The sequence below is a fragment of the Colossoma macropomum genome, unplaced genomic scaffold (assembly GCF_904425465.1).
Source record: "Colossoma macropomum unplaced genomic scaffold, Colossoma_macropomum, whole genome shotgun sequence".
NCBI lineage: Eukaryota > Metazoa > Chordata > Actinopteri > Characiformes > Serrasalmidae > Colossoma > Colossoma macropomum.
The window spans coordinates 12212207-12224901 of record NW_023494790.1 but is presented as its reverse complement, the minus strand read 5'-3'; the positions used below and the strand labels follow the sequence as shown (position 1 = coordinate 12224901).

General features: G+C 38.3%; 1 protein-coding gene across 1 annotated transcript in view; it reads right to left on the bottom strand.

The window, feature by feature from the left end:
• LOC118809136 (zinc finger protein 385C-like) overlaps window positions 1–6813 on the bottom strand; it is an 88077-nt gene extending 81264 nt beyond the window's left edge. Inside the window, exon 1 of the mRNA XM_036572131.1 lies at window positions 6552–6813. Within this exon, the coding sequence (XP_036428024.1) occupies window positions 6552–6813 (262 nt within the window). The remainder of the gene's footprint in view (window positions 1–6551) is intronic.
• Window positions 6814–12695: the final 5882 nt, after the last annotated feature.

Genomic DNA, 12695 nt, shown 5'->3' with positions numbered 1-12695 from the left:
GGGTGGCGGAGGGATATTCAGTTGCTTGCGGTCTGCATTCTCAACGCTAGATGCCAATAAATCTTACACACTGCACCTAATGCTCTGGCTGTACGATACTGACATAAAATGCAATGTTCAACAAAGCTGTAGGGTCTCACGATGACAAAATGAGAAACAATAAATTATTATGAAAATAGTGTGCCTCTGACTGCACACAGAACAATGTGTATCACAAAGCTCATATCACTATCACAATAAAAATACAATTTACTGAGCAGTAGATGCAACAATAAACTGGTGACATTGGCTCATGTATGAACATGGCAAAAAAATTTTGTTTGTTTGTTTAATGTATAGTAGTGTTTGGAATGCATTTTGGAAAGAAATAAACATATTTGAAGTGTATTTCACATATTAAAAAATGGTAACCATGAGGTAAACCATCGCAACAACCTAAGAATACCTAAGCAACCACACGGGATACCACAGTAAAGGCTTAGCAACACCTAAGTAACCACCTGGGACAACATCGGCCTTATTACCACCCTAGCAACAGCCTAGCAACACGTTAACAACCACCTAACAGCCACCAAGTAATGCCATAACAACAAGCAGAAATACTATAGCAACCTCATTGCAGGAAGACAGCAACTACTTGGAATTACTATATAAACCCAATTAAGTTAAAAACAATCAATAGTGTTTTGCAACTGCTTTAACTTTTCAAGCATTTCCCCTCTTAATTAATTTTGTCTATATACCAATAACACAACTAAGGTCATTTTTATTAAGTCAGTAAATGTAATGAGATTAAAACTTGTTACTTTGCACAGCTTTACTTTGTACCACGTAACCTCCAACATGCCTCTGGTCCACCCCTACAAAATAAGTCTTTTTCAGAGGGTGGTGGGTCAGGATGTGGAGAAATGTTTTAGAAAAGCTGATTGTCCTTACACGCTGTTTGGACACTCAAAGTCCCCCATGGTTTTGTCCCCACGGCCTATAAGCACAGACCTGCACACTCTTACCCCTGCTGTCCTGTCCTAATGCTCCTTCATAACCCCCCATGCTCTCAGAAAATGACAGTCGCTCCATTCTGCGCCGTCATCTCTTCAAGGACTTTAGCTTGTTTTGTTATGACACACACACACATGCACACACACGTAAACACACTCAGCCGTGTGGATGACAGAAGTAATCAGCAGAAAGCAGACGGATCAGCTGGAGAAGGAACTCACACTGTTCTAAAGCCCCTCAGGTTATGTCGGCATTAGCGGCCATCCAGCATGCCAACGTAAGAGAATTATGGGTAAAATGTGTCAGTTCTCACTGAAAATAATGATATCTTGGCAAGTGAAGTCATCTTATTCCATCCTCATATAATTTTGCTTGTTGTTATGACAACATACTAAAATAAAGCAAAATCACCCGTTATTGTAATAAGATCATTTCACTACATTAGAAGAACTGGAAAAGTAAAAAGTTGTAGAAATAAACAGAAAATCTCGTAATAATCTAAGAATGATCTTATAATGGAAAATATTGTATATATTTAACATTTAAAATGATTTCACTGCCAAAATATCATTTTTCAGTCACTGAGAACTAGTTATTGATGCTTTACAAAGTAAATCACATGCCTTAACATTTCTATTTAATAAAAGAAAATAAGGATATTTGATCATACTTGAGATATTTTGGAATAAAAAAAAGAAATAAATGGTGTCACATGTAAATTTTGTGTGTATATTATGTTTAACACAGTGTAATACAGTGCTTTTTTATTTTCATGCATTCATTTTTTCTCCATTACTTTGGAGACCTAAAGGCTTTACACATATAGTGGTATACTTTTATCTGATCTCATGCCTTTCTGTTACAGAATGTACTTCTTTTTTTCACACACAAATAACAGTGAGATGTAGGATCTGAAACTTTCTCAAACTGTGTATGTAGTTTAATAATTCTATATTGAAATCTCAAAAAAATATAGAAACACATTTTGTGGAAGTAATTTTTTTTATAGATAAATGATAAAATATTACAGTTGCCATAAGGCAACAGCATGTTACAATGGAACTTCAGTCTATAATGCATACAGTGGGAGTAAATGAATACACAGACAGTGGATACAATGAACACTGCCAACTTTTTACATTCCAAGTTCATGTTTTTATAATTATATTTTTGTGTTGTTACACTTATGCTTAAATGGTCATAATGCATATGTTTTTTGTCAAGCTTCGATGACAAAAGTGGCCAATGTCCAATTCTAGTGTATGGATTAATTCCCACTGTATGCACTGCAGCTCCTTTGCTGCAGGCTGTTGCCGTATGGCCTCAAAATACAAAGGACTTTCCAAAAACGTTTCTTTTGCTTTTTTCTCATATTTGGTTAAGAGCTATTGGCTAATGACTACAGGGTCTCACGTTTAGAGCTTTGTGACCAAATTTCAAGGGAAGCCAGACACAAAAGACAGTCTGCATAACTCCTTTCTTTAGGGCACCATCATCACCATCATGACAAAAATAAAAAAATTACTTTACTTTGATCATATTTAATGGAAAAATGGTAAAAAAAAAAAAATACTGTGATTCACAAAAACAAGCATTAGGCATGCCACCAAAGCAGCCTTACATGCATGTGGTGTAACAGTAAACATTGCATTATAATATGCTGTTCTCATATAATATCTTTGTTTCCGTTTGCCAACAAGTGTGATTCTAGCAGCGTGATCATCCTGGTGCAGTTGGTTTTATTTACCGGTTGGTGAGACTGTGATGTTTATCTATAATAATTTAGCTTGCAATCCCCGTTCAACCTGAACTTTAAAAAAACAGAAAGTCTGCCCTAGAGAAACAAACTCATCTCTACTCACTCTTAGACATTACAGATTAATCAGGATCGATAATCACAATTTTTTAACGAAGAAATATTGCGCTTATTATTATGTTCATACATTTTAACGTGAAGTGAGCAAAACCATATGTTTATTCACATGTAAAATTGTTTTTTAAAATAAGATTCATGTATATATATATATATATATATATATATGTATGTGTGTGTGTGTGTGTGTGTGTCTATATACATAGACACATGATGCATATATATGAATATATATTGTGTTTAAATGTGTTTCCATTCAAATGTGTGTGTGTGTGTGTGTGTGTGTTAATAATCACTTTTATAAATGCAAAAGGCAACTTAAGGCTGAGCATAACAGTAATTTTTCCACAGGTAAGAACACCCCTTACCTCTGATAAACTCACAGTAACATACAGCCTTGAGTGGAGAAAAGAGCACAGAAAAGTGCATCTGTTTAAAGAAATCTGTAAGAATAAGTTTAAGAAAGCTTCCATGATGTACCGAATTCTCTCCTCAAGCATGGAGAATCGGCTTATCAGAAAGTAAAATCTGTGTAATTTGTCACAGCACAAAGAACAAAAACAGTAAATGTGAATAAGTGAGTGTTTCTCAGGGCTCTGTTCAAATTGGCATTCTCCACGCTTCACGGAAAAGTCATTTATTTACAAAGTTTTATGAGGACAAGGTTAAGGTGGAAATAAATTAGGTTATTTTTGTAGAGAAGCTGATCAAACTTTTACACTCCATTTTATATACTCCTAAAGACCGTACATAAAAACAAACAAACAAATAAACAAACTGGAATTAGCCAGAAAGGTACTGAATATAATCCAGCAAACATTTAGGCTGAGAAGTGTTTTACAGACTGACTGGAACAAAACCACATTCTGGTTAATCTGGCAAGTATTAAAAAGGCCGAGCTAAACCTACTGTGTTACGTGTATGGTTCTATCCATAATGCAAAAAGGTACTACTTTTGAGGCAGACAGAACTGCCAGTATTAAAGTATTTTTGCTACAAGATTTGGGGCTTCTATGTTTTAACTCATTTTGCAGAACTGTTGTATGAGAGCAATAAAACATTCAAGGTTATGTTTTATTGTGAATAACATTACAGTTATGATGACCTCTTAACCTGCGGGTCACAGGGGTGTCATAAATAGGTCGAAAAAGTGGTGCTACAAAGGGTGAGCTGTGCTATCTTTCTGAAAAATACTAAACAGAGAAACATTCCTCAGTATGTTGTCGCTTATCACTCACAGCTGCAAAAACAAGAATTGATTGTTAATTGAAATGTTTCTTATACATTCAATTTACACTATGTACACTATGTATAACGAATTACCCAGGAATGTATTAAATTACATTTATATTTCCATTCACATTATTCAGAAATGTAAATACACTAGTTAATTAGCCTGCACAGTTACTTACATAATATTTACATTCTACATTGGCAGGTTTGAGTCTGCACTTCTAACAGCTAACGTTAACCGTTTATTGAACTGTATGTTCCCCCCAGCACCACCTCAGATAAGGGCCGCTTGTACTTGTACTTGCACAGTGGGTGCGGCCGTGGCTTTGTGTCGATTAAGAATTTCTATTAGGTGAGCTCATTACAGAAGAGGGCCTTGAATGAACCAAAGAATGACTGTTAAGCTTGAAACAAAATACTGCAAAATATTTGTAACCCTAAAAAAGGGCCATACATAAAAACGGTTAAGACCCCTGATCTACGGTATTCGCTACTCATGCCTTTGCCTGAATCACAACTATGATGCTATTTGTGACAACAGACTCCCTCTCATGATCTATTGCTGAAGTGTATGATAGCATGTACCAAGTGTACTTCAAGACTAACTATTCAGAAAGTTTTATCCTTTTAGCTTTTTTGGAAAGCTATTAATAAACTTCAAGCAATAATTGTAAACTACACTAGACAGTTTACAACACTGGGTAAGCCAACCTTGTCACACCACTCATTGGCTATTGTATCATAAACACCTACCTTATAATAGTAATGCACACATTCTCTAAAATCGAATCCGACTCTCAACCCCTGCTGCTGGGATCAATGAAGTCGACTCCACTTAATTTGAACCAAGACGGCACCAGAGCCAGTAATAAAGGCATATAGCTGCGATTTAACCGCCCTAAACATAGGTTACCCAATTCATAGATCACACCTAGTATACAGATAGTGAATCAGGTAGCCTAACAAAAGATTACAGCTGACTACTGTCCAAACTCATCTTACCATACCTTACATAATGAGGCTGCTGAGGGGAGCTTGAGCTTAAGCAGGCTACAGGACGAGGGGATAGATTACTGTTGTCGTAATTCTTTGAGGTACCAGCACACCTCCATCAAAGCATTCACTTCTGTTTTTTAATCACATTATTTTTATGCATGAAATCATCCAGCAATACAGTGGTGAAATATAACTTTAGAAAGCTTAACATCTCAGGATTCGATTCCCGTAAAACATTTTATGATCTGTCATTCACAGCAGTTACAATTGTCTCATCCGCAATATAAGCACTGAATTAGCAAACACTAGCAAATCTGAGTGTCCTCACCTTCAAAGCCTCACTGCTCTCCACAGAGACATCATAACCCAAACGTGGTCTTGATAACACAGCAAGAGTCAGAGATCAGTTCAGACACCTACACACTTGAAAAAGAAAGTCCTTTAAGGGTTCTTTGGTAAAGAAAATGGTTCTATATAGAGCCATGAACACTCAAAGAACCCTTTGCATGATTAAAGGGTTCTTTGCATCATGAAAGCGTTCTTCAGATTGATGGAGGATGCGCTATAGAGGGTTCATTCTATATATCATCAAAAACAGTTCTTCTATTGTTACAGTGTCAGGCTTGTTACATTAGAAGAACCATTTTTGGTGCTATATAGAATCCTTTTCAAAAAGGTTCTATATAAAATCATCTACAACACATTCTCCATTAATCTGAAGAACTCTTTCACCATGCAAAGCATTCTTTAAGTATTCATGGTTCCATATAGAACCATTTTCTTTAATAAAGATCTTTTGAACAGCTTTTGTTTTCGGTTTTTGTTTTTATTCCTTGTATCATTTCTAATGTTTGTTGTAAGAAAATAAAGAGTTTGGTTTTCTGTAGGCAGAGTGATGCAGAGTAGAGGCAGACGTAGCAAAAATGTTTTTGTGAGCAGAGTTTGTGTTTACAGCAGCTGGTGAGCAGCAATGGCATATCACAAACACAGTAATTAAACAAACTCACTCTTCCTTTGTTACAATTCCCTCCATGTTTCCTGTATTACACTTGCCTCCACTGTCTCTCGAGCCAATGACGATGAAAAAACACAAAGAGAATCAAAGAGTCGACTCCAAGCATTTCGACTGTGTAAGAGTGAGTTATTGGCCAAGAGTCAACCCCGACTCCAAGAAACGCTGGAGTCGAAGATTCGACCCTTTCGGAATCTGCCACCCATAACTACCATATAGATGTACTCCATAGGTTTATAGTAATTGACTGTAGCCCATCTGTTGCTGCACAATTTATCAGCTCCCCTCTACCTTGTCCACCTTGTGTATGGAAAAAATGATCACAGGCTCACCACTGACCAGACCATTCTCAGCACAGCAGTGACAATAACATTGTATTGGCATGGTAGTGTGTGTGGTGCTGGTCTGAGAGTGTTCACTCTCCCATGACGTCCTCACCTGTGTTGTTGTTGGCCGTCCGGTTGTTTTTGGCCTGGTTGGCCTGTCGCAGTCTGCGCTGGTGCGTTTTTCCGTTGTAGTGTATCTGTGCCTGAGCGCTGGAGTTAAGCTGGATGTTACACACCTCGCACAGCGTCAGGGTCCGCTGCTTACGCTCGCGCTTTGGCCGGGGGTCCCCATCTCTGTGACGACGCCCCATGCATGGCTCTGAACCCGCAGCTGGCCCAATCTCTGGAGACCCTGGGCTGGATGGACGCTTCATACCTGAAAGGATAAAAGTCAGAGAGACAGTTTAGTGGACAAGAATTAATAGATTGCTAATTGAAATGTTTTGCTAAATATTCAATTAACTGTGCGTACATAATGATTGACCTCAATACATACTAAATTACATTTATCTTTGCATTGCAAGTACATTAATTGATTAGCCTTCACAGTTACCTACATAATATTTACATTCTATATTAACAGGTTCAAGTACACATTTGTGACAATCTATATAACTGATTTGAAATATTTAATATTTCTGTTTTATTTTGATTTCAAAAGTGACAAAGACAAGGCAAAAATGTAAAGGAAACCAGCTTATGAAAAGGACCACAAGGGGGCAGCAGACAGCCATTTTTCACTACATCTTCAGACAACAGAAACATCGTTCTCCTGTAGGGACGCGTCTTTCAAGACACTTAATAAATCTTTCATCAGATAATTATAACAAACTAAGCTATGTATGTATGATTGAGAGAGAGAGAGAGAGAGAGAGAGAGAGAAATAGGGGAAGAGAGAAGCAAAACAGGTAGGACAGAAAGAAAGAGGAGAGAGAGAGAGTGGAAAGAAGACAGAAAACAGATAGAAAGAGAAAGACAAAGAGAAAGAAAGCAGAACAAGAGAAAATATGAGGAGAGAGTGAAAAAGAGGACAAAAAGGGAGAAAATGAAAGACAAAAGAAAAGGGGAGAGAGGAGAGGAAGAGAGATAGGACAGAGAAAGTGGTGAGAGAGGGAAAGAAAGGAGTGTAAGAAGGAGAAAGTTGACAGAAAAATAGATAGGACAGAAAGAAATACTGGGGTAAGAGAAAGAGGGAGGAGAAAGAGAAGGGGAAAGAAAGAGAGAAAGAGGAGATAGGAGAGGGAAAAAGAGATAGAGGTAGAGAAACAGAGAGAAAGTAAGGATATAGAAAGGGAGACAAAATATGAGAGAGGAGAGAGAAAAAGAGAGAGTAATAGAGAGCAGAAAAAGGGACAGAGAGAAAAGAAGCATAAGAGAAAAGGCGAAAGAAGAGAGAAAGAAAGAAGAAAGGACAAAGAAAAAACGAGAGGAGAGAGAAAGAAAGAAAAGACAAAGAGAGAAAAGAGAGGACAGAAAGAAAGTGTAAGGAGAGAGGAGGACGAAAGAAAGAAAGAAAGAAAGAAAGAAAGAAAGAAAAAAAGAAAGAAAGAAAGAAAGAGAACGAAAGAAAGAAAAAGAGAAAGACAGAGGAGAGAGAAAAAAGAGGAGAGGAAAAAGGAGAGAGATAAAGAGAAAATGAGAGAGGGGAAAGAAAGACAGAAGAGAAACAAACAGGGGGACAGAAAGAAAGAAGAGATAGAAAGAAGAAAGAAAAAAAAGGAGATAGAAAGAAAGAAAACAGAAGAGAGGAGAAAGGGAAAAAGAAAGTGAGAGAAAGAGAAAAGGGAGAGAGGGAGAAAGAGAGAGAAAAGAGACAGGACAGAAAGAAAGAAAAGAGAGGAGAGAGAATGAAACAACAGAGGAGAAAGAGAAAAATAGAGAGAGAAAAAGAGAAAGAGATGCAGGCTGTCTTCAGAAAGTCTGAGCAGTATGAGTGAATTTTTCATTCATGAAAAGCTCAACCACTGATTACACACACAGACGGGTCCTAGTGCTGCTGCGGTGCTGCTGCGTTGTTGTGTTGTTTTGATGTCTGCTGCTTTCAGAAACTCCGGCCGTCACTATGCAGTTCCATTCCAGCACGCACACACACACACACACACACACACCTGTACGTGAGAATGTTTTTGGATGGAGGAAGCAGCACACACGCTGGCGCATGAACAAACCAGCTGTGACACCCAGACTGTGTGCCAACCGTACACACACTCACACACCCTGCTGGGAGCTGTTTTTACGTGAAGTCATCAATCAGAATTGGGCTTCGAGCTGAAAGGTCCCCCATCATCACACACCATCCATTTACAGCACACTGCACGAGTGTGTATGTGTGCCTTCCTGTTTGTCCGTAGATAATCGATTTCAGGGTCGTTTATATTAAAACAAAATCAGCAACCAACGATCTGTCAGCAGAAAACTTAACCGGTGTGACTGAAACGGTTTAATTTATGGATCTTATTTATAGCTACACCAATTACTCATGCTAATAAAGTCTTTTTAACTGTGTTAACACTGAGAGTCAGGTACAGGCAGGAAACATGAAGCTACATAGCACAGTTTAACATAGAAATCTGTTATTTCGAACCAGCACTTTGATAACGTCCCACGTACGTTCACTACGGCATGTTAGCATAAATAGAACCTGGTGCCCCACTTAAGCTGGAACAGGAAAACTTGAACATACACTTGCCTTTATCTCATTAGGGTTAGAAAGCAATATTGATATCTGTCTATATATTTTTAATTTCTGTTTCCACTATTTCACCCAACAAAAATATTTTAGATCTACTTCAGTTAAATATGGTTCTTATTAAAAGTGGAGGGACATTCAGAGTAATATGCCATCGTTACTTAAAAAAAGGTTTACTTAAGCATCCAAAATGGTTTTATTTGTAAAAAAAAAATACATAATACACTGTGATATATACAGTATCGTGCAATAGATATAAACCATCAGTAATCTTAATTATACCCTGATATAAATTTTTGCCCATACCACACTGCTAATTGGGTGGTATGGCAAAAACTATATTTCTGATGGTTTTGGTATATTTCACGGTGCAGTTTATTTATGTACATTTTTTTCAAATAAAACCATTTTGAATGATTAAGTAAACCAATTTTCTCAGATTAATATTGGTGTATTATTCTGGGATGACCCTTCACTTTTATTAAGAAAAATATTTTTATTGAGTGAAATGGTAAAAACTAGATAAAGGCTGGATAAAGGCGATTGCATGTACTGTGCAAGTACACAGAAGGTTCTCTGCACAAAAACAGTGCTAAACGTTGTTTTTCTCAAGTTATTTGTCTCATACATTCATCTCTTACACTCAAGCTTTCATCTGCGGCCGTCAGACTTTGCTGGAATTTGGTAAATATTACAAGCCGTTCATGCTATCAGTGTTAGCTGAAAAGCTGTGGGGCCTGAAGAAGCTGACCAAACGAGGTGGTGGCAGGCAGTACGCATGGCAGGCTGGCTAGACTCCATGCTAGACAAATGACTAATGGTAATTGGCTAACCTCAAGAGTTTCCCCTTTAACTCGTTATCTCATTACACTGTGATGTCTGCTCCTTCAACAACAAACTGGACTTACCTCTGACTGCAATTTACTACTTGGGAGGAGAGGGAATTAGTGCACTGAGCATTATATAACAATAGACTCAGTGGAATGTCAAACAAAACAAATATCTAAAAGGCTAAGGCACATTCACTGCTGTGTGAATGTTGCCTTTTCTCTTCCGTTAATCCAGGCGACAGGAAAAAATGAGAATCAAAGGCAGGAAATGTAAGGTAGATTTGTACAGTTGTGGTCTTCACTGATTTTTCCAAAGGAGTCACACATTCAGCAGAGAATCAGAAAATCTGTCTGCACGTCTGTCTGTTTTCTTTTGGTTTCCATCTCAAAAAAATGACAAAGACATGGCAAAACAAGACTGTCCTGAAATTCAAATCATTCTGAAATAAAAACAAAAAAAAAGCTGCACTTTTAAAATTTCTCCACTCCTGAAAATTAATTCAAATAAAATTACAGCATGTTTTTGTTGTTACTGATAACTACAACTTTTAAGGCTAACTTGGTGAAACGTGGTGATGCAACTAGCACATAAGACAAGGCATTTCAAGGTTTGCACAGCGTGGGGGGAACTAAATGGGTCAATGGTATGGAAGGCATTCAGATAAACATTACTGGTGGTAATTCAGACGCCCGCACACTCAACCACAAACACACCTTTGCCACTGTTGTCAGCAGCTACTAAATAAGTCTAATGGAGAAGATGCCAGCAATAGAAAGTAGAGGGGGTCATAGTGTGGTAAGGTGGGACAACTTTTCTGTTTCTCTGTGTTACAAAAAACAAATGTACACTCAGTTTATATTACTTAACTATTTAAATATAATTACAAAAAGCGCTGTGCAAAGGTTCAGCACCACCCTTCACTTAAAAAAAATAGCAAGTACAAAACTTAGTAACACTTTGGACAATATCACAGCTTACAAAAGCCTTTTTATGGCCAGCTGGGAGTCTTTCTGTTTTTGTTTTAGGAATTTTCACCCACTCTAAGGATATCCTGCATCTTTCATGAACAGTATGTTTAAAATCTACCAGATTTTCAACGTCGTCAGGGACTGTGAGGGCCATTCAAAAAGCTTCAGCTTGCATTTCTTGAAATAGTTTGTGGTGGATTTTGAGGTATGTTGTTGTCGAAGCCAGCTTCTGTTTCTTTGAATTGTCATCAGTTGTCTACTCCTAATGATAATTCATGACCTGCCTAATCAGACCTAATGAGTCAATTAAGTTCTGAGACTTCAGAAATGGAAGGATGTCCAAACTTTTGCACATCACAATTACTATTTTTCTATTTTTTTAAATATAAAGCAACTTCTTGTCACTTGACAATTTGATCATTTGATCAAAAGCAGAAAACACACTATATTGCCAAAAGTATTCACTCACCCATCCAAATCATTGAATTCCAATGTTCCAATCACTTCCATGGCCACAGGTGTATGAAACCAAGCACCTAGGCGTGCAGACTGCTTCTACACACATTTGTGAAAGAATGGGAGCTCAGTGAATTCCAGAGAACGCTACTTGTCTGACTGCATTGTGCCAAGTGTAAAGTTTGGTGGAGGGGGGATTATGGTGTGGGGTTGTTTTTCAGGAGTTGGGCTCGGCCCCTCAGTGAAAGGAGCTCTTAATGCTTCAGCAGACCAAGAGATTTTGGACAATTTCATGCTCCCAACTTTGTGGGAGCAGTTTGGGGATGGTCCCTTGCTGTTCCAACATGACTGCGCACCAGTGCACAAAGCCAGGTCCATAAAGACATGGATGAGCGAGTTTGGTGTGGAAGAACTTGACTGGCCTGCACGGAGTCCTGACCTTAACCCGACAGAACACCTTTGGGATGAATTAGGGCAGAGACTGCGAGCCAGGCCTTCTCGTCCAACATCAGTGTCTGACCTCACAAATGCGCTTCTGGAAGAATGGTCAAAAATTCCCATAAACACACTCCTAAACCTTGTGGAAAGCCTTCCCAGAAGAGTTGAAGCTGTTATAGCTGCAAAGGGTGGGCCGACATCATATTAAACCCTATGGATTAAGAATGGGATGTCACTCAAGTTAGGGTGGAGTTTGCATGTTCTCCCACTTTCCTCCCACTGTCCAAAAACATGCAGTCAGGCCAATTGGACGTGCTAAATTGCCCCTAGGTGTGAATGTGTATGTCTGTATGTCTGTCTGCCCTGCGATGGACTGGCGACCTGTCCAGGGTGTATCCTGCCTTCCGCCCAATGACAGCTGGGATAGGCTCCAGCACCCCACCGCGACCCAGAAGGATAAGCGGTTTAGATAATGGATGGATGGATGGATGTCACTCAAGTTCATATGCATGTGAAGGCGGACAAGTGAATACTTTTGGCAATATAGTGTATATTTAACAGACAATTACACAGAAGCCTCAACAACAAAATCTAATATCAAAATTATTAGTATTTAGTGAAACTCAGAAACACATTTTCCAATTTTTTTTCAACACTTCCAAAGTTCAGTCTTAGAAGTTGCATTTTCTGCTACTCACAATCCAAGGAGCTCACAGTGGAAGGATGTACAGAAACATTTGTGGACCTTTTTTAAGATCTGAAACAAAAGTGGAGCTTGATTTTTTCCTCTCCCTCAAAGATGAAAGTACGGTTTATCTTTTGGGGCCTGTTTTGGTGGTCTAGAAGGTCTTGCAGGTAGATGTTAAAAGTTCTA